We start from the raw sequence: 22,594 nt of genomic DNA on the forward strand, positions 1-22,594 counted from the left end.
CTTGTTGAAGCATTATTCTGGATGAGTAATTGGATTTCCTTCTGTAAGCTACCAGCATGCTCACTAAGGGTCTGATTCACTATTGTCCTGCACCTTGTACTGTTAGTTTCCACCAGTGAGCCCCATGAATACAATGTGAGAGGGGCACTGCATGTAGCACACCACTTGCTCATTCAGAGAGCCAGTACCTATATAGAGGGACTGGGAGAGGTGTGTGTGGGGGAATGAAAAGGGAGAATGTCAAAGAGACCACGTTCCCCTAGGCCCATCTCCTCTAATCTCTGTCCTCTGTGCTTGCATTAGTGGGCAGGATGCCCAGGTCCTAAATGATTAGCAGAGTCAGACTGGCTGACTGCTGTATCTTTCCATCGTTGATATATATGTATTATTATTTGCATTCTGGTAGCATCTGGAGTTTTGCCAGTCAATGAATAGGGCCCTGTTGTGCTAGGCACAAAGTACTAAAATATAACAGGGTATTTATACAGCTCACTGAATGGGGTTCCCTTGGGTGAGAAATTTAAAAATTGAGTTTCTTTCTCTTCTGAGTGGACAACTAAGACGTCATGGTTCCTTTCATAGGAGAAAAGATTAGTCACTGTATCCTTGACCAACACACCCTCAAAGTCCCTTATAGTTCAGTGTGTAGGGAGCCCTTTTCCGTATGACTTTGTGTATTTATGTACTGTGCTTTGGCATCTTTTTAGATGAAAGGAAGGAAGACACATATAAATTAACAGTATTTATTATTGGTGCACCGGGCATTCATTCTTCAGAAATGCTGGGTATATTATAAGAATATATGTACACAACAGAGCTAAACTGAGTGTCACACAAACCAACAATGTGTGATTTATAATGACTAAGACCTTAATACAGGGAATTTCCTAGGGTTTAATGATCAACAGGAGTTAATTGGGTAAGGCTTAGGACATCGCTGTTTAAAAGTCACACCGCTGCAATAGATTCAGGTAGAATGTTTTTGAGGAATTGGCATGAAAATGTCCTTTACAACTGTAGGGCTGTCTTTGCTTACTTGTTTCCATAGTGTAGGAGTGCTGTCTGGTGTACTCTCTTAGGCAGTAGGTTATGTGGGAGTGAAACCATGAGCCTTGCATGAAGATTAAATAGCAATCTAGATAATTACAAAGTAATTGGAATGCAAAACGTGATTTTGTGTCTTTTGAAGTGCCTCAATTCAGCTAGAATGGGTGTTTTTGGTAGCAGTTTTGACATTAGTCTGAGTGACAGTCAGTAGGCAGGGGAAAATCTATTGAAGAACAATCAGAGCTGAAGTTAGTGAATTCTAGGTTAATTTCATAGACAAAGGAACTTTCTGAAGTGATGCATTAAATTGAAAGGATCTGTAATTTAGTCTTGACTAGACAATGCTGAGTGTATATTGCTTAAGGTCTAATCCTACCCAATCCTGAATGCCATATGTTGTGGTACTGTGCACCCTCCACTCCAGGGGGAATTGGAGGGGGCTTTATTCCTCACGGGAGGCACTCAGCACTTCTAAAGATAGGGTCCTTAAATGGTAGTGCATTTTTTTATTCTACCCCACTGCACTGCATTTGTTACTCAAGAATTTACTGTAATGTCCCCTGGACTAAAAAGTTGAGGTCTGGGCATATTCCTGTCAAAATTATTAACTAACTAGAGTGAATTCAGAAAACAACAAAAATGATTAGAGCAGAGGAGGAATTGATTTATAAGGGAGAGTTTTTAAAATGCCAGCTGTAACTGAGGTTGGCTAAGCAGTGAGTGCTGGGGAACAGCAAGATCATCCAGATGAGTTTGAAAAGTGTAAGCACTAAGGAGGGAGAGATATCATCTAGAAGGGTACAAAGAGGTATAAATAAGGATTAGGTTAAATAAATGAGAAATGTACTCTGATTGTCAGAAACTTGCTGACACAGGTAAGATTGGAGAATAGTTTCCCTTACTCCCCACTCACACATAAGGGAGGTGATGGAAGCCCAGTTACTTTGAGACTTTAGTGCATTGTCCCTATCAGCGCTTTATAGAAGAATCCTGCATGGGCGGGCCTGGATGATCTACTAGATCAGGGGTCTCCAAACTCAAATGACCATGAGGGCCACATGAGGACTAGTGCATTGGCCTGAGGGCTGCATTACTGACATCTCCCCCCCACCGCTCTTGGCCCTGACCCCACTCCACCCCTTCCATGAAGCCCCGTCCCTGCCACGCCTCTTCCCACCCCTTCCCTGCCCCCATTCCAACCCCTTCCCCAAAATCCCCACCCCAACTCCGTCCCCTCCCTGCCCCCAGGGGGTGCAGGAGGGGTGTGGGGTGTGTCAGAGGCTCAGGGCAGGGAGTTGGGGTGAGGGGTGCGGCAGGGGGTTGGGGTGCAGGGGGGAGCAGCAGGGGGTCAGGGCAGGGGATCAGGGTGCAGGAGGGGTGCAGGGTGCAGCAGGGGGTCAGGGTGCAGGGTACGGCAGGGGGCTCAGGTCAGTGGGTTGGAGTACAGGAAGGGTATGGCAAGGGGTCAGGGTAGTGGAGTTGACTGCAGAAGGGGTTCGGGGGGCAGGCTCTGGCCTGGCGCGCACCGGGGGCAGGACAGGCTCCCTGCCTGCTTGCCCACCCTGCCCCTGCGCCACTCCAGGAAGTGGCTGGAACATAGGGGAGCAGGGGCACGGGGTGTGTGTATTGCTGTTGCTTCAGGCACTGCCCCTAGCATCTCCCATTGGCTGGGAACAGGGAACCAAGCAACAGCAACACACATACCCGTGCCTCTTCTCCCGCAGGTTCCGTCCACTTCTTGGAGCGGCGCGGGGGAAGGGCAGGCAGGCAGGGAGGGATCCTGCCCTGTCCCCGGTGCGTGTCGGGCCGGAGCTGCTATTGCTAAATACTGGAGGAGGGCGGGGGGGGGCTGTGATGACCTCACGGGACACAGAAATTAACCTCGCGGGCCGCGTGTTTGAGACCTCTGCTATAGAGCCAGCTGTGGAGCAGGGAAAGAACTACATTTCCCAGCGTTCTCTTGGCAGCTATCAACGGGAGAGGCAGGGAGTTGAGACCTCATGCTGCAGCTTGCTGTGAATAGAGAGCTCAGTGCTAGAATGGGGTGGCACTGTGAATGGTAGGGATACCATATTTTAACATTCAAAAAAGAGGACACTCCACTGGGGAGGGGTTGTGGAGGGTTAGCCCTGTCCCCTATCCACTCCCTCCCACTTCCCGCCCTCTGACTGCTCCCCTCAGAACCCCCAACCCATCCAATCCCCCCTGCTCCTTGTCCCCTGATCGCCCTCTCCCGGGACCCCTGCCCCTAATCGCCCCCTGGGACCCTACCCCCTATCTAAGCCTCTCTTCTCCTTGTTCTTGACTTCCCCCTCCTGAGACCCCCCACCATAACTGCCCCCTAGGACTCCACCCCTGTCCCCTGACTGCCCTGACCTCTATCCAAACCCGTCCCCTGCCAGCCCCCCCAGAACTCCCAACCCATCCAACCCCACCTGCTCCCTGTCCCTTGACTGCCCCCTGGGATCCCATGCTCCTCCTCCAACCCCCCAACCCCCTTACCATGCTGCATGTGGAACCAGACACGCTGCTGCAGACACACTGCTTCACTCCTCTGTGGAGTGTGCAGCCCCGTCCCTCCAGAGTGCTGCTGGCACGGTGCGCTGAGGCTGCAGGGGAGGAGCGGGGGAAGCAGGGGAGGGGTTCTGGCTGCTGGAGGCCCCGATGTGAGTGGCTCAATTGGCCGGGCCGCCCTGTCAGCCATGCCGTGCTCTGCATTGGGAGGGAAATCCCGGACCTTTTGAGAGTTTTACAAATTCCTCCCGGACGGCTATTTTAAACCCCAAAAGCCGGACATATTCATGAAAATACGGACATATAGTAGGTAACCCTAGAACGGGGAACAAGTGTGACCAAGGAGTAGAAGGCTTTGGCCCAGATATCCCCTTCAGAAGACATCCCCAGACTGGATTAGGGATACTGGTGTGACCTCACTTTGCAGCCCCCAAAGAAAGAATTGGGTGGGCTAAATGGACAGTGCCCCTCTCTATCTGAAGTCTAGCAAGGGAGGTACGTGGATCCCACTAGAATTTAAAATGAAACATAATAGAGAGGAGGCTCTACTAGAGGACCTGGGCAGCTTTAGGTACAGTACCAGGCATGTAGGAGGATTTCCACTTCTGAGCTATGGACGCAGAAATTGACTTCTTTCCAGATTTAGCTATATCCAGAAAGGGAATCTAGCACCTGCCTTCCAGATTTGAACACCCTCAAAATTCAGGAGTGCTCAAGCTCAATTTGGGCAACTGTTACTTCATTTCTCCCAAATCAAATATACTGATCCACTGTAACTTGCTGTAGAAAAAGTAGGATGAAATTGAGCAAGAAATGCTTCCCAGTGGTTATTAGGACTGGAATTGCTATTTTCAATAGCCATTGCCTTTTGTTTGTTTGTTTGTTTGTTTGTTTGTTTGTTTAAAAGGAAGACAGTGATATTGCATTGGCAAATTCCCCATAGAAAGAAAGAATGGAACAAAAGAATAATAAAGGCACCTCAACTTTTCCTCATTTATGTAGGACGGTCTTATAATATGCATCCATATATCCTCCAATCACACAAGCTGAAAATTGTTCCACTTTACTGCAGTTCTGTAACCATATGGGAACCAATCCTATCTCTGTTTTGTGCACATCCAAAATTCCTGCTGAATGACCCGCCCTGGGAGTGAGTTACCAGTGACCCAGGGCTGGGGTGGCAGGGGGTGCGGGTGCGGCTGGGGATGGGGAGAGCCCAGTGCTGGGGCGGCAGGGGGTGTAGGAGGGAGCCCAGGGCTGGGGTGGGGGACGGCCAAAAATTTTTTTGCTTGGAGCAGCAAAAAACCTAGAGCTGGCCATGATACTCTCCAAAGTCAGTGCTGATCTCTGTTCCTGATGGCAGCTGAACAGCACCTACTATGGACCCTTGCTATGTGTGCATCACCAGAGAGCTATTTTGAATTGGGTGGCCTTGCCCATTGTTCTTTTAACTTGCCTCTGCTGAGCCTCATGTGCCACCCAATTTGGCTTGAAGCTCTTCCTCTTATTTACTAGGTGTGATAGGGCATCCATCCCACAGTAGCATGCAAGAGGAGCTGCAAGGAACAGCCAATCTGGGCACAGCAGGCCCATTTAAGAAGAGCTGCAGGGCAGAGCAGGATCAGCTACTCCCTGGAACTCACGGAGGGAGAACTGGGTGCCTGGCAGGCAGAAAGAAGCTATCACCCTGGACAGAGCAGTGCTGCTAGCAAGGACCAGGGGAGCTGGCTGGTTGCTGGGGTTTGCAGGCTGAGGCAAGGGTGAAGAGGGTGCAGGGGCCACAGGGAAGTGGCTGGACAGTTGGTTGCAGTCACAACTGGGGAAACGGTGGGACAGTTGGACTGCAACACTTGCCCTCGGAATGGGGTAGCACAGATCATGACGCGGCTGAAGGGCTGTGTTATGAAGACAACACTGTAGTCCTTGAAGTAATGTGGGTCTGAGAGCAGAAGTGATGGCAGGTGAGGATCCACCGGGAGTGGGCGTACTGATCTGCGGAGCTAATCCCCAATACAACTGAAGCAGCCACCAGTGTGGTGAGTGGAGCCATATTATATGAGGAGACAAGCATCTGCAGCAGCAGTAGCCTCCTCCCAATCTCTGGAAAAGAGGCAAGATAGAGCAGAATCATAGCCAAGTTAGGGAAGGAGATTATGTGCTTGAGTGGATGTTGGGGAGATGAGAGTTTGAACAGATAGGTTACAAAAGAAAGAGGAGAATGGGAAAGCTGGAAGGGAAGGAAAGTGTGTAGAATGACACAGGGAAAGATACACTACAAGGTACCCTGGGAAGGAAAGTGAAAGAAGGACAAACACTGGAGCCACAGGAAGTTATAATATTTAAGAAGTGTTAAAATGAAACACCCATAGTGACTGATTTATATAGAATATGTATTTATCAGTGGCAAATGGAGGCACAAGGGGGAGTACTCTCTCTGGTGGAGTTCAGTCCCTTCACTAGTCTCCACCCTGACACCACGTTCATCCCAGGCTCAGCCAAATACTTCGAGGAGCAATTTTGTTTGCATTTGGAGTTAATGTTCTTGCATGAGGAACACATAATTCCAAACTATTTGCACCTATCCAGCCCTGAACATTCATAAATATTTCCTTAGGCTTTATGGCAGCCTTTTATCTTTAACATTAAGGAATCCAGGAGTTTTCTGACAGCCTTTTATGGAGAGATATTTTCTTCGTTTTCTGCAGTAAGGATCATCCTGATTGGAGATTACTGTCTTAAGGGCTGCTTACCTTTCCCCCAATCAAAAAATAAATTTGGGCGTCCATTAACCCTTAGAAGTACATTAGTGATGCAGAAGATCATTCTCAAAATCTGTTCCATGCTCAGATTCAATTCAAGAAGCCCTAATTTCCTTGAGAAATTTTCTTTTAAAAAAATGTATCTTCTCATGTTAGGAACCAAAAAGAGGGCTTCTAGGAATTCAACAAGGTGGAAAATGTCACTCTTATGTTACCAGATTTGCCCGTTACTTTGGGGTAGGCTTATTTATTCGGGTTACTCTTCTGGGAGGGAGGTCCGGGGTATTTTGTAATTCTGTCAATATACTGCTTGTGTCACTTGTGTTTTTATATGGAGCTCTACTTCTCCCTTCGGCAAGTCCCCTCCCAGTGGAGCTATCCTGCAGGACCTAGGTTCCCTAGGGCTGGGTTTCTCCAGCCCCAGAACCAGATGAACACCCACACATACATTAACAGAGCAAGTCTGAGCAGACCGGGTCAATCAGCACTGTCAAGCTGATCCCTTATATGTCCTTGGACTCACTGCACTGGAGGAAGCAGCACTTTCAAGCTGTATCTCCTTATATGCCCCTGGGCTCCATGGATTGGGTCAAGCAGCACTTGCAAGCTGTTACCCTTAAGCGTCCCAGATTCAGCACGTCCCAGTCCCCACTCTCACATCACAGTTGTACTGGGAGTAACCTACTTGATGAGCAAACCCCACGGTATTTTGGGCACTGCAGGGATCTTTAGCTTAGGTAAAAGAAATGTTGCTGCAGAGTGAATGGGGGAAGCTAAAAACGCAAAAGAGTAAAGTTCAGTGAGAGAGAGAGAAGCAACCAACTTAACCATAAAAGTTATTTATTGAATAACAGTGATAACTGCACAAGGAGGGCTAAACCAACATAACATACATTATTAAAGATTAATACCAAAGGTAGAAAGGAAAACGAAGAGAAAGAGAAGGGGATCTCACTGCTCCCAGAAGCTTGAACTGGATGGTGGTAGCTGAGGGTCCTGAGGGCAGGAGACAGGCAGAGTCCCCAGCATGATCAGTCAGAGGAATATGGAGTCCCAGTGGAACTGATGCATAGTTTCGATCTAAGCATCAGAAAACTGACTGGAGGGTAAGTAGGGATTTTAGTAGAGAAAATACAATGGTTCAAGGGAGAACACTAGATTTGTTTATAGGTAAACTGATGGCTCAAGGATTTTCTTTAGGCTAGACAATAGGAGCTGATCACTCTTGGCTATGGGTGGTGTTTTCTTCCAGGGAGCTCACAATGCAACTAGGCTGCCTCAGTATTTTGGATAGCAATCAAGGATTTATTACTAGAATTGGTCTGATAACTACTGAGCTGGGTGTGTGCAGGCATAGGTTCATTAGCATCTGGAGCAGAGATTCCCATGATGCAGTGCTTCCCTGCTTTTTCTGGTCCCAGAGTTCAGTGCGGTTCTCTGTTCTCCATTCTGTATGCAAATTGAGATGTCGCCCTGTCCCATCTTTCATGCAGATGAGGCTAGGGGAGTTGTCTTTCTTCTTCATTCTGTATTCTAATGGAGATGTCTTAATCTTGTCACCCTTATCAGGAGGGGTCTAGGTGTGTCTCCCACCACCCTTCATTGCTCTCTGCAAGTCTTTTCTCTGATAGGTTTTGGTTTAAGCAGAGGCTGGTGGGAGGGTATCATTCATGAGTCAGACAGGCTGCATACTGCGCCCTGATTCCCGAAGAACACAGAGCTGACTGGTATCAAGTAGCCCTAAGCTAGCTGCTGCAATATGTTAGTAAGTACAGCATACCATTTTGTGAAATGGCTGGTAAATAACAGCAGCTGTGGGGTGGGGTGGGGGCGGCGGCCCTGGTGGCTCTTCTTCTGCAAAACAGCTCATTCCAAGTAACTTCTTTCCTGGAAATTTGTCATAGAAACCAAAAGATAAAATAGATTTAGAAGACAATGTAGCAATATCTGACATTTATGGAATGCCTTTAATTTCAGCTGATCCTGAAGTGCTCCTTCAACCACCGGTACCCAGACACCACTCCAGCTAGCCTGGGGGTGAAGCACAGCAGCTGTTAAACAGCACTTAGCAATCTTACTAAACATTTTAGGATAGGAAGTGAAGAATATTATAGGCAGCTGAATGCCTCATCTAGCAGGGAGCCATTTAACTAGGCAGAAAGTAATTACTAGATCTGGAATTTGTGTAGGACATTCAACATCCTGCAGAAAGCACAATGGGATTTTAATAGTCATAAGTGGTCAGGACCATAGTTTTAGTACCTTATATCCAAAAGATGGTCAGGCTAGAAGCACAGTGCTAACACTATGCTGGCTCATTGCTTCAGTATTGAAGCAGAAGAAAGAATGCCTGTATTGAATCCCTCAATACTGTCTCCTAGATGTTCTCTGGTTAGGTGTTTTCCCCTATCCCAGTACTAACCCCTCCCCTACTTAGCTTGGCAGAGCAAATGGGATCACAATATAAGGAGGAATAACTGCAGGCCAGCGTAACTTGAGATATGTGAAAGCATTAATTACTAGTTTAATCATCAAAACTTATAAGCATTTACAGCAAACATTTTCAGCATCATGTACTGGTATTGTTTAAATCCAAGGTAACAACAACTTGGTTTTCTTATATGCTGTAACTAGATGTGGCATTCAGACCTATTTTAAAGACAGGTAGCAGTAAATATCCAAATATTCCTGCTGTGAAACTAAAACAGGGTCCAACTGTTAATCTGTTGCACTTTCTAGATAGAATTCTGTACTGTTTTTTGACTTACAGAAAATTCTGCCAGTGAGCCAGTAAATGGAACTCTTCTCTTGGAGTCCACACAGAAGCAATGGCCCCAGCATGATACTTTTCTGCTGGAGGTTGCAGCTTCAGGATGAGACTTAAAAACAGGGATCTTATGCCCATTAACAATACCATGGTCCTTCTCTGTAAGAGCAGAAGCATTATCCTTGCTGTCCTAGTCAAATTCTAGTTTGAGTGATTACATTTTGCTTAGTTGTATTCTCTTTGAGGTTTTGTTTGGATACACTGTTCTTCACTGCCTGCCCTGACCTAGGGTAGAGCACTGCTATATACTGTTAAACTTGCTTCATTTCATGCATTTTGATGGTGGACATAGTGATCCCTCTGTGCCATTCAATTACTACTGCAGTCAGTTTTCCCATTGATTTCAGTGGGCTGCGGGTCCAATCCTGCAACCCTTCTCTCTACATGAGTTCATGCAAGTAATGCCCTGCAAGTTGAGTAAGGTTGTAGGATCAGACTCTACATTTGCAGAGCAGTTTCTGAGTCTCTGGAATCTGTCACTGTATGTATTTAAAATAGCACTGATCAGCTTGGTATGTGAATGCCTATATGAAAGGCACTATTTAAATATGGAATAGTGCTATGTGTAGGGCTCCTTACTGGTCTGTAAGAATAACCTATTGATGGGTCCACTTACTAGAAGGAATCTAACCTATTGATGCGTCTTCAAATCAGTCTCTCTTGCTCACCTATTTTGCTGGATCACAGATGCATTTAGCACATATCCCATAACTTGTAAGGTTGCAGTGGGCAAAAGTCGGTCACAGGATAGCACAGAAAAATCTGATTACACTAGAGAATTTTGGAATTGCAAACATCTGCCATGCTTGGTAAGAAACCATGTGTCTGTGCACCAAAAAAATGCTTGCAGTGGTTCACAAGCACTGCCAGCAGTTACAATTACACCTCCTTAAAGGAATTCTTGCTGCTAGCTGTGTTGCCGTTCTAGTGTAGATAGAAAGCACATTGGTGCTGATAGACTGTTAAAATTGGTTCCCCCAGAACAATCACAGAATGTCATGCAATTCTTTCATCAACATGCTGTGGTTATTCTCTGGTTAGAAAATGCCATGAGGACAGTCTTCTGCCACAAGTAGTTACATTTGGCTTACTTAAACTCACTCTGCAGTTTCAACTTGATATGGTAGAACCAGGGGCGGCTCTAGGAATTTGGCCACCCCAAGCAGTCATGCCAGCGGGAGGTGCTGGTCCCACGGCTCCGGTAGACCTCCCGCAGGCATGACTGCGGAGGGTTCGCTGGTCCCGCGGCTCCACTGGTCCCATGCCTGCGGGGGTCCATGGCGCGCTGGGGTCTGGAGCCGGCCCTGGGTAGAACTTTTCACTTCCCACACCACGCTATTGCATCGCACTCTGTTAAATGGCTATTATATTTCACCCCAGCACTGGCTGCATTTTGTTGCTGATTGAAGTGAGCCTGGGCTATGTAGTCTGAATAGTGGGGTGCAAATCTCTTTGGGAGGCTTGTAGATGAAAGGTGCTGAATAAAAAGAAAGATACCAAGTCACTGAGTCTCCTTTTAATGAGCTAAAAGATATAAATGAATGAGATGGTGAGGGCAAAAATAGTACACCTCTACCCCGATATAGCGCTGTCCTTGGGAGCCAAAAAATCTTACCATGTTATAGGTGAAACCGCATTATATTGAACTTGCTTTGATCTGCCAGAGTGTGCAGTTTTGGGCCCCCTATGCACAGACTGCCAATCATGTCCAATTGAAGTGAGAAACTTATTTCTCCAAATTCCCCAGCTCAGCAGTTGTGAAAAGCAAGTATATTAAACCCTCTTGTCCCCAGCAAATCATAAGGAGGAGAGAACTGCTGGGTTTTTTTGTGAAGAAATCCTAAACATTTTGATTAGGTAGCTTCCCAAATACTTCAGTCCAAACACACTGTCTTAGATAAAACAACAAAACAAATGTAGTGACAACTGAAAGATAGATTTTAAATTACTACAAGTAAGGAGGCATCTAAATCAGAATTGGTTACAAAGAAATAAGTTAGGAATTCATTATGTTTTACCTTTTAACAAGATAAATTAATACAAAGCAAAGATCTCTCTCTCACCACATGTTCCAGCAGTCTTACTGAGTGAACCTCCTTCAGTCAGGATCTCTCCCCCAGTCCAGTGCTACTTCCTTTGTTCTTCAGGTGTGGATGATGCCAGGGGCAGAAAGCAAAGGAGAGATGATTTGAGACATCAGCCCTCTCCTCTTATAGCCCGTCTCTTGCTCAAGTATCATCTCCAGCTGATGTCTGGCCAGGAAACAAACTACTTCATTGTCAACATGTAGATGTTTTTTCCCATACCTCTCTTCTGCCAAAGAGTGGCCACTTACACAGGTGGTGGTCCATTTGATCTCATTAACACCTGGCTGAGCCATTGGCCAGCCTTTTGTCTCTGGGGGACTTGTTTGTGACTGCCCTCCAGAACATGTTGGAACATGTCTTTGGTTATCTTTTAAAAGTCATGGAAGATGGGAGCGATTCCAGAAGACTGGAAAGGGGACAATATAGTGCCTGTCTATAAAAAGGGAAGTAAGGACAACCCAGGGAATCACAGGCCCGTCAGCTTATCTTCAGTACCCAGAAGGATAATGGGGGAACTAATTTGCAAGCAGCTAGAAGATAATAAGGTGATAAGCAACAGTCAGCATGGAATTGTCAAGAACAAATCACGTCAAACCAACCTAATAGCTTCCTTTGACAGCCTTGTGGATGGGGGAAGCAGTAGATGTGGTATATCTTGACTTGAGTAAGGCTTTTGGTACTATCTTGCATGATCTTCTCATAAACAAACTAGGGAAATACAACTGTAGCAGGGTGAACCCCTGCTCCTTCCCTGAAGGGGTTAAAAACAGCCCTGGGATAGGGCTGTGGCAGGAGAAAACAGCCTTTAGGCTGGGCTGATTGGGGGAAGTGGCTGCAGCTGGGGCCACGCCCCAAACTGAACAGGGCCTTATAAGAAGGCCAGGGAAGACAGAAGCCCAGACAGTCTCTCTCTGCCTTCAGAGCGAGAGAAGGGCCTGGCTGCAGGGAGCTAGAGACTGGATACCTGAGTGAAGCAGGGCTGGGGAAAGGCTGAGGAGCTGGGGAGCTCCAGCCTAGAAAGCCCCAGGCTGTGGCCTAGCATAAGGCCAACTGGTACTGGGGGTTGCAGAGAGCAGCCCAGGGGTAGGCCAAGGCAGCAGGTCCAAACCCTCCTTGCCAGTGATGAGTAGGCTGATACTGCAGTCTGCCCCAGGACATGGGGCTAGACAATGACTGGCAGTAGCCATACACTGAGGCAAGGTGGGGATAGAGGGTGGGGATTCCCTTAGAGGGGAAACCCTGAGAGAAAGGGGTTACTGCCAGGGGCAGCACCCCATGTGAAAGGGCACCGGGTCCAGGGAGGGACACTGGGGGCCTGAAGACAGGCAGATCACCGGCCTGCAGAGGGCGCTGCAGAGAGCTAATTCCCAGAGTCACCAGCAGGAGGCGCCGCAGGGGTGAGTCCGACCCGTCTACAACAACCTAGATGGAGCTACTATAAGGTGGCTGTATACCTGGTTGGAAAACCATTCCCAGAGAGTCGTTATCAGTTCATAGTCAAGCTGGATCAGTTCTGGGTCCAATTCTGTTCAATATCTTCATCAATAATTTAGATAATGGCATAGAGAATTCGCTTATAAATTATGTAGATGATGTCAAGCTGGGAGGGGTTGTGTGACAGGATCTGCTTACCCTGCACTAGCCCAGACAGGGTTAGGCACATATTATTGACAGCAGAAGTCCCGCGGGACTGGGCATGCTCTAAATGCTCTAGTAGTATAAAGGGAGGAAGCCCAGCTCATTCTGGGCTGTCTGGGAAGCTTCTGTAGTAGGTCAGCCACAGCCCCTGAATGCACTGGGAATCAGAGCCTCCCCGGGCCCAGTTGAACTCAGGCAACTGGAGGAGTCAGAGAAGGTGGTCAGCCCAGCTGTCCAGGGAGACTCCGAAGGCTTATGGGAGACCAACACAGAGACCAGTAGGAAGTGACCCAGTGAGGGTGACGGAGTGGTACCTCCCACTCGGGAAAACTCAGCGTGTTTCTGTAGGACCCCCGGCTGAGTCAGTGGCAGGATGCTATGCCACTGTTAGGTTGGGGGCCTGGTGGAGTCGGGTGGGCCTGGGCCTCTGTACCAGGGCCGCTGCACCCCTTGGTGGGCACTTGATAGACTCTGGCCAATAGGCCTAACTGCCCTGCACTAAGGGCTGCTCAATAGACTCTGACCATTGGGCTGTGTTGCCCTGGCCCTAGGGGCGTCACAGTTAGCAAGTGCTTCGGAAGTTAGGATTAAAATTCAAAATGATCTGAACAAACTAGAGAAATGATCTGAAGTAAATAGGATGAAATTCAATAAGGACAAACGCAAAGTACTCAATTTAGGAAGGAACAAACAGTTGCACACACATAAATGGGAAATCCTAAAATATCATGGTTGGAAGGGACCTCAGAAAGTCATCTATTCCAATCCCCTGCCCAAATAAGGACCAATTCCCAACTAAGTCATCCCTGCCAGGGCTTTGTCAAGCCTGTCCTTAAAAACCTCTAAGGATGGAGATTCCACCACCTCCCTAGGTAACCCATTCCAGTGCTTCACCACCCTCCTAGTGAAAAAGTTTTTACTACTATCCAACCTAAATGTCCCCCACTGCAACTTGAGACTATTACTCCTTGTTCTGTCATCTGGTACCACTGAGAACAGTCTAGTTCCATCCTCTTTGGAACGCCCTTTCAGGTAGTTGAAAGCAGCTATCAAATTCCCCCTCATTCTTCTCTTCTGCAGACTAAAAAATCCCAGTTCCCTCAGCCTCTCCTCGTAAGTCATGTGCTCCAGCCCCCTAATCATTTTTGTTGCCTTCCGCTGGACTCTTTCCAATTTTTCTACATCCTCCTTGTAGTTGGGGCCCAAAACTGGACACAGTACTCCAGATGAGGACTCACCAATGCTGAACAGAGGGGGAAAGACAGTTACCTTTTCCATAACTGGTGTTCTTCGAAATGTGTTGCTCATGTCTATTTCACAATAGGTGTGCGTGCTCGCCACGTGCACCAGAAGTTTTTCCCCTAGCAATACCCGTAGGGAGGAGCACCCCAGTGACCCCTGGAGTGGTGCCTCCATGGGAGTATTCTCCTCTCCAGACTAAACAAACCCAATTTTTTCAAATTTTCCTCATAAATCACGTTTTCTAGACCTTGAATCATTTTTGTTGCTAACCTCGTCACTTTCTCTAATTTGTCCACTTCGTTGCCAAAGTGTGGTGTGCATAACTCACCATAATACTCCAGTTGGGGTCTTATAAGTGCTGAATAGAATGGTAGAATTACTTCTTGTGTTTTGCTTACATTTCTTTTTGACTCTCTCAGAAGAATTGAGGACCCTAATTGATCGCTGCTGACCAAAACTACTGATAGGTTATTTCTCAATTATATAATAAATCCAGGCCATTCATACTTTTAATAATCAGTAGTAGCACAGTGTATTAAGAGTTACTTAGCACACGGCTGAAAGAATAAAAACAAATACTTATTTCAGTGCAAATTAAAGGAAAAAAACAATTCTGTCTCATTTGCCTCTAAAAGATGTAGGACAATGAAACTCAAAATGTAGAACGTGTTAATCTGGTCTGGATTCATTGCCTAAGTGTCTGTAAATTAAATGTTTGTCTTTTCAGCAATGTTATTAGAAGCATTTACATCGTGTTCCACACCTACTCTAAGTGGCTCCCCTCAAGGAACTCACAACTCTCAGAAGACAGTATGGAATATTGAAAACAGACTCTCACTAATCTGTCATTTTTCTATTTAATTTATAAAATGGGACACGGAGAGGAGAACATTGAGGGTTGCGGATTTTGCAGCGCACAGATCAATCTCAGAAGCATTCACATAAACATCTGAAAGCTTGAATTATGAATATAGACTGATTTGTCAGGCATTCAAAGAAGACAAAACAATGCAAATACATTTGAGGACACTGCATTGTTTTAAAGTTACCCTCTAGCTTTTCAAAGTGCTGTTCAGTTTCTGAGCACATTGCACATTGAAAAGTTTTATATATAACCGTACCATCTTTGGAACCGCAGTCTTACTAGTTCCATTTTGATGCAAATCCAGGAATTAACGTAGGGTTTATAAAATCAATTTCAGTACTATCATGGTTGAGATTATATTGTAATCCACATTTTATAGAAGACAACCAAATATTCATCAGCATCACCAGAAAGTTTAAAAAATGTTTTGAACAACTGAACTCTCCACAGAGGATTGAAAGCCTCAGCAGATCTTGCTTAATAAGGCTGTTGCTAGGTAGGCCATGTTTTCCTTCATAGTAGTGAAGGGAATTAAAGCCATTACAACGTCAAGTTGGCCTAAATCCTAATGAACAGGAACATGAAGCAGGCAGGCAAAACCAGTCACAGAGGTAAATCTATAGTGAAGGGCTGTAATCTACATCAAGGGCTAACGTTTTTCTTCAGGACAGGGCACATTTATCTTAGTCTGCCAAGTTTTCATTTGTAAAATGAGCACATTTGTAATTCCTAATGCAAAAAAAAATCCAGTTTAGTACATGTTTTATTGCCCACTCGGATCGTCTTCTAAGGATTGTAGGACTATGTGGAATTATATTCCAATGTACATGTCTGAAGCTGCCCAGATTTGGATATAGATAGCAGCTCCACCTAATGTGGTGGTAACGTTTTCTCCTTAAAATGTGACACAGGTGTGTGCAATCAGTACCAGCAGCAGACAATAGAGCGAAGCAGAAAAATCAGCAAGATGGACAGTGTTAAAGCATTTCTTCCCCTTCTCAAGAAAAATCCTTACAGGACTAGTAAATTCTCGTGAACAGTGCGATGTATAGTTAGCATGAACTGCTGCAGTGGTGTACACAGCAGGGCAGCCCAGTGTTCCCTTTGAATAGTGGTGCTTCAAAACGCAGCATAGGATGAGGTTTGGTAAATGCATTTAATTCAGTTGAGAGCTAGATATGTGTACTGTTGGGCATGAATGAACTGAGTTACTAGGTGGGCTGTAGCTGACATGGGAAATGTTGAGAAATCATGATAAGTGGAGAAAGTGAATAAGGAAGAGTTATTTCTTCCTTCACATAACACAAGAGCCAGGGGTCACCCAATGAAATTAATAGGCAGTTGGTTTAAATCAAATGAAAGGAAATACTTCTTCACACAGTGAACAGTCAATCTGTGCTCATTGGCAAGGGATATTGACGTCCAAAACTATAAAGGTGTTAAAAAAGGAATTAGATAAGGTCATGGAAGATAGGCTATTACCGAGGATGGTCAAGCATGCAACCCCAAGCTCTGGGTGTTTCTAGCCACTAACTTCCAAAAGCTGGGAGCATTGGCCATGTCAGAAGACCAAATACTGGGCTAGATGGACCATTGGTTTTGACCCACTATGGCCATTCTTATGATAAGTCAACTCACTAATCATGGCAAAACCTAATTACTTCACTATTGCTCAATCCCATGACAAATCTTCTGTTGATTTCAATGGGAACAGGTCAGGTCCTTACTGTACATCAAGGGTTCTTTCATCCCCATATGCCACAACTTCGTCTCCTTTTCTTTATGCGGTTGTCCTGTATTACTCTGGTGACCTAGTGCTTGAGTATCTCAAAAGAGGTCCACTGAGCTAGCCTTAAGTGCCTCTACAGTGTGATCACTGACACATTGCTCTTGGAGTACATGTAACCCTCTGGAGGTTTTGTGACAGAGGGTTCCTTGTGCTTTTCTAGTTTGGAATCCCATTGAAATCAATGGTGTCGAATGGGTTGCAAAGAAATCAGAGTAGATCAGCCTAGTGAACTTTAAAAATCCAAAGCACTAGAATCTAACTCAAAACATTCATCCTTGGTAATAATCCTACACACAAGCAGCAACCAAACAAATCTCAGTTTTGTGCTTTTTCTTTCATTACTAGGTAAAAATGAGAAGACTATTTCAAGACCTGAAGGATGAGCTGAACCGCACTTATCAACTGGACCCTTCCATCAGCTACACTGGCATACAGCATAGTGATACCAGCACCTTTAAAACATGTTTGTAGCCTACTACTATCAAGTCACATTGATTTTTTTTCCCATTTCCATACACTTCAGGAGACAAAGATAGCAATCTAGACTTATATTAGCATGAATTGTACTGTAAGCCTTGCACAAAAAGGAAAAATCCAGCCAATGCACTCTCTGCAACAGAATATAAAATAGTTTAATATCACTGTTGTAATAGTCAGGTTACTGTTTACAGAACAATACTGGAGTGCCAATGGCAGCATTTGTATGGAGAATTTCATAAATCAAAATGGAGTGCTAAAGACAAGTGTGCTTTCACTTATTATTTGTCAGCCCTGGCTCAGAAAGTTGCCTTAATTTATACAACCATCTTACCAGGAATTCACTTTAGGAATTCTTCTTGTTTTATGTGCCACACACCTGATTATAGATAGATCAGAAATTAAGAACTGAGGGTAAAATGTTCAAAATCACCTAAACAACTCAGGAGATCATGTCCCATTTGTTTCCAAAGACTGAAGCTCCTAAGCAATTTGGAAGCCTTTGAAAATGTTATCATACAAAAAATTTAAGTTTAAAGGGAGTTAAGGTAGAGTGTCCATACCACTAAAACACATTACAGGAATGCTTTAAATTTTCCCAAAACTAAGCACCACAAATCCAGGAAATTCAGCAATAAAGTTACATTTAAAAAGTAGTACAAACAGGTTAAGAAATGAAAATACACAATTAACACAACCTTAACTCTTTCCTGTAGTGACACCATGTAATAACTGAAGGACAATAAATGTTTTAGTTTTTGTGACCCCAGTTCAGCTAAAACTGATTTTTTTAAACGACCTTTTTCCAAACTCGTCTCCCTCGTGTCGTCACTACAAAGTCAAGATGGGTTGGGAAAAATTATAAAACCCCTATAATCTTTTTTTACCCTTACATTACTGATATATACTCACAACCATAACTTTATCTTAATGTACATTTTTTATGAGCTTCGTTAATTTTTAATTACTGAAAATTTCACACATGATCACCAAACAAGGAATCAAAAGAAAATGCTACTATGATATTTCTAATTATTAGAAGATATGCCGTGTCAATCTTTAATCATTTTATTTTAATTTTAACTGTTAAGGTCAGATTTGCTGGTGTACCAGAACAGCCTAAAGCAGCCAGGATGCATTGGCCATTTAAACTTAATGCTAATTGGCATCGCTAGAACAACACAAAGCCGATAAAGTGAATCCGTCTCTTAATTTGCAATTGACTTGTTGCTTTAGAGAGTGGTATTATTGAGAGTCATGCTGTGTGAAAAGGGGATGGGTAAAGCACAGTCTGTAAGTCTCAATGTCTGTGAAATTTAAAGACTCCGCCTATCTGCCTCAGTTTCCCTGCAGGGGGTGCCTGGATGCACAGTAGAGCTAAGGCAGCAGTGCCATTGGGAGCCTTTCAGGCATTGATACCCAAGCTAGAGTGCCAGCATGAAACCTTCAAAGAGCTGTGAAATCGGGCCAACTAATTACCAATGAGCACTCAACTCATGTCCAGTCTCCTTCATCCACAGAGTCATTACACCCCATAGAACTATTCCATGAAGATTAACTTTAGAAAAAGGGGGGTGGGATTGGTGAGGTTCCATCTGATGTCACAGTGGTCCCAATTAAAAGTTACCTGACCAGCTGAACTGACCCTGTGTGTAATCTATATAACAATTAGATTAAAAAAATCATTAACATAGCTTAATTGCAACCTAATTTCTTGCAATATAGCGTACACATAAGTTTTCAATTAATTTTAATGATATAAAACATTTGAAGAGTTTGTGATAAGATCATTTGGGACATAGAAAAGAGTGATACAAATGCTAAATTTCTTAAGGGTCCCAGTTTTCAATTAATTTAACTAATTTATTTATTTTCTTGTAATTCTCAGAAAATTAATTCTGTGCTCAAAAGAAAAGTCCTGTAAGTTTGAGCAGGCAGGATAATGCTGTGTTTTCCGTACATAAAAGACGTTGACTCCTTATTTAAGTCTAAAGCTCAACTTTTATTATGCTGTCAATACTAGTACCTTCATAATAATTGAAAAAATGAACCATTAACACCAGTTTAGCTTAGAGCAAAATTGTACTGTTTGTTTAGTTCAGGCCCGCACAACTCGTAAAGAGGTGAGGGCCACATTACTCCAAAGAAAACAGCTGAGGGCTGAAAGCCCCCGGCCCCATGAAAACACCCCCCGCCCGAGCACCTCCCGGCCCTGCGAAAACACCCCGCCCCAGGGCCGTCCAGCCCTGCAGATACAAACCCTCCTTCCCCAGCGCCACCCCACCAAAACAGCTGTGGGCCAAAAAGAAAGGTTGGGGGTGGGGAGGTGATACTTGATTTTAAATCAGCCAGGGACTCCCAGCTGAGGAGGTGGCTGGGAGCCCTCAGGGGCAAATTAAAGGGCCCGGGGCTCTGTTGGCTGGGGGAACCCAGTGCTTTCCGGGGCTTGGGCAGGGGTTTAAAGGGCTCAGAGTTCCTGCCACAGAGGGGAGCCTGAGCCCTTTAAATCACAGCCCCAGCCCATCCGCTGGAGTTGTGGCCGGGATTGAAAGGGCTCTGGGCTGCCCGCAGTGGCAGGGAGCCCTGAGCCCTTTAAATCTCAGCCGCAGCCAGGAATCTCTGCGGGAAGCGCAGAGCCCTTTGACTCCCGGCTGTGGCTGGGATTTAAAGGGCTCTGGGCTGCCCGCAGAGCGCCGTGTGCGGGGGATTTAAAATTCTCGCGCGGGCCGCACAGTGAGGCAACGCGGGCCACATGTTGTGCAGGCCTGCTCTAGTGTAACAAACAAGCTGCTTGTCTTCACTTCCTAGCTCCTTTATGGCCTACCCCAACCTAGGTATCCTTTTTTTCATTCACTATTGAAATGTCAACTCCCGCCTCTGATTGGCCCATAACACATCCATTTGTTAAATTTTTAAACAAGCACCTTTGTGTTTTCTCCCATGCTGACTGTCGACATATGCTTGGGAAGAGCCCCCCATAACCATCTGCAAAGTCCCCTCCTTCTTTCAAAGCCCTCCTTACAACTCTCCTTTGCTGTGATGCCTATAAAAAACTTGACAACAGTTAAGCAGTGGTCTCAGTACACAAGCCACCTATCCTAGTGACCAATGTTGTCTCATTGTTTCTTTGTACTCACCCCTTTTTCCTTGTCTTGTACCTAAATTGTAAGCTCTTTGGGGTAGGGATCGTCTTTTTATTCTATTTGTACAGCGCCTAACACAGTGGGGTGCTGGTCCATGACAAGGGCTCCACGGTGCTACGGTAATAGCAAACAGTCACCTATAAAATGCGTCTAGAATGCTGTGCAAAGGTTAGTCTTATGAGGCACAATGGAAAAAGTAAAACATTTTAAAAATACCTTTATGTAAACTGTTTTGATAAGTTGATTGTACAGAGTGCTTTGTAAAACAAATTATTTCTACAAATGGATATCTGTGAACACTTGTCACTTCATGTAAAATATAATTTTTATAAACATACCAAAATTGTCATGTTGATAACTTGCTCCCAGTTTCTCATATCAGATACTCATTGGTATTTTGTGAAGGATAAGCTCAACTTTTTTTTTGTATCCAACAACAGGCTCATTCAGAATTTACACCAATTTGTCTATATGAACGTGGTGGTTTTAAAATACTGGAGTACGCTCTGTTGTAATGGCCTATTAAAAATTGCTGCTTTTATTTTCATAGATTCTTAGGCCAGAAGGGACCACTGTGATCATCCGTTCTGATCTTTTATATAACATAAGTCACAGACCCTCCCAGAAATAGTTCCTAGAGCAGATCTTTTAGAGAAATTTTGCCTTAAACATTTAAAAATAGTCTGTACAACAGTAATAATTCCCCACTTATGCATCATCAGCATAGTTTGAACCCCAAACCGCCGTCATTGTAGCACAGACAGTTTATCGCTTGAGCTAAAAGGACTAACTCTTCAGTACAGAGCCTCCAATTTAATCAGGGCTTTAGTCACAGAAAAGCCATAACACCTAGGTTTATAGCTGATAAGATTAATATCTGCATAACGTCATTGCTGCCATCAAACAATTGACATGCCAGTAAAATGTAGACTACTTGCTAATGGTTTTTTGATGCTAATACTCACTCTGCGAGCAGTGATTGACACCTGTGTAAAGTAGTGAAGGAAAATTACACTAGCCCACTATCCAGGCCTTGCTGTGTATTCAGTCTTAAACTGTCACTGGCCTCTTGCTCTGGTAGTACTTTTTTGATACGATTCCAAGTCCAATATCTCATAAACTGTCAGGGATAGGAATGTATGCCGTATACCTTGCAAAGGCTGGGGATATCAAATCTGTTTTCCAATGCTACATAACGCAACACCGATCATGAGAGAGAGGATCTTGAAATTGCATTATTCTGATTACTATCTTGCATCCCTACTTCAAATCAGACATGGCTGTTCCAGCTGCTATCTTGAGGAAACGCAACTTGAGCATTGATCTCTAACTCTAGTCATTCAGGAAATACTGGTTGCTAACACTGACAGATTTGAAGAGAGAGGAGCAAGATGATGATCAGAGTCATATGGCTTTTAAGTTTAGCTCTTCTAATGATGTGCAAGGGCTGTAAGCACTTTACTGGTCTGGATAGATGCTTTTTATAGCCAATAAAGTCTTCCAAGAACAAGTGTGGGACCACTGATTAGAGAAATCATTTTAATATTAATACCTAGGTGGAAACTAAATGACTTGTGGGGACTATGTATTTTGATTTTAAATGTTACACAGGGAAGCCTTGTGATACCAACACTGGTAGAATAGCAAAATAGCTTTGCGTGTAACTGAAATTTCCAGTGCTGTCAGGGCTTTGAAATGTAGTGAATAAAAATATTCAACCACCAATTTTTAACAAGCAGAAATTGTTTCTTTTATAAGTGATCTCCACTCTTCACTCTGAAGAAAGATGTGTATTTCCAGGCTTGATCAAAATCTTAAAATAAGGTATTTTTTATATATATAATTGATTAATCAAATTAGGTTGAAAATGAAAAAAATGAAGGAGCAACACTAAAAAGAGAAAACCAGAACTTGATGGAATTGTGTGATAATCTTGAGAAAACAAAGCAGAAAATTTTACATGATCTTCAAGTAAAAGAATCACAAGTTAATTATTAAGCAGGACAACTAACTTCAAGCAAGAATCAAATTGAAAGACTAGATCGGCAACTTAAAAGGTGAGACCTTACTGTTCTCCTTTAACTTAAGTGTGGCTGTTATTCCATGTAAGTATTATTTTGCTTAGACATGTAAATGACTCTCAAATTACTGTCTTTGTCCACTTTCTTACTTTAACTATACTCCATATTTAAATAGACGTTTGAGT

The 22,594-nt window shown here is 44.4% G+C and overlaps 1 protein-coding gene across 4 annotated transcripts in view; it reads left to right on the forward strand.

Moving 5' to 3' along the window:
- The window catches only part of LOC120401980 (spermatogenesis-associated protein 7 homolog), a 114,269-nt gene extending 94,574 nt beyond the window's left edge, over window positions 1-19,695 (forward strand). For all 4 annotated transcript variants that reach the window (XM_039532272.1, XM_039532276.1, XM_039532273.1 and 1 more), the window contains one exon: window positions 17,114-19,695. In XM_039532272.1, coding sequence (XP_039388206.1) covers window positions 17,114-17,239 — 126 coding nt within the window. In that variant the 3' untranslated portion in view covers window positions 17,240-19,695. The remainder of the gene's footprint in view (window positions 1-17,113) is intronic.
- The last annotated feature ends 2,899 nt before the right edge of the window (window positions 19,696-22,594 follow it).

This window comes from Mauremys reevesii, linkage group 3 (genome assembly GCF_016161935.1).
Source record: "Mauremys reevesii isolate NIE-2019 linkage group 3, ASM1616193v1, whole genome shotgun sequence".
NCBI classification, from domain to species: Eukaryota; Metazoa; Chordata; order Testudines; family Geoemydidae; genus Mauremys; species Mauremys reevesii.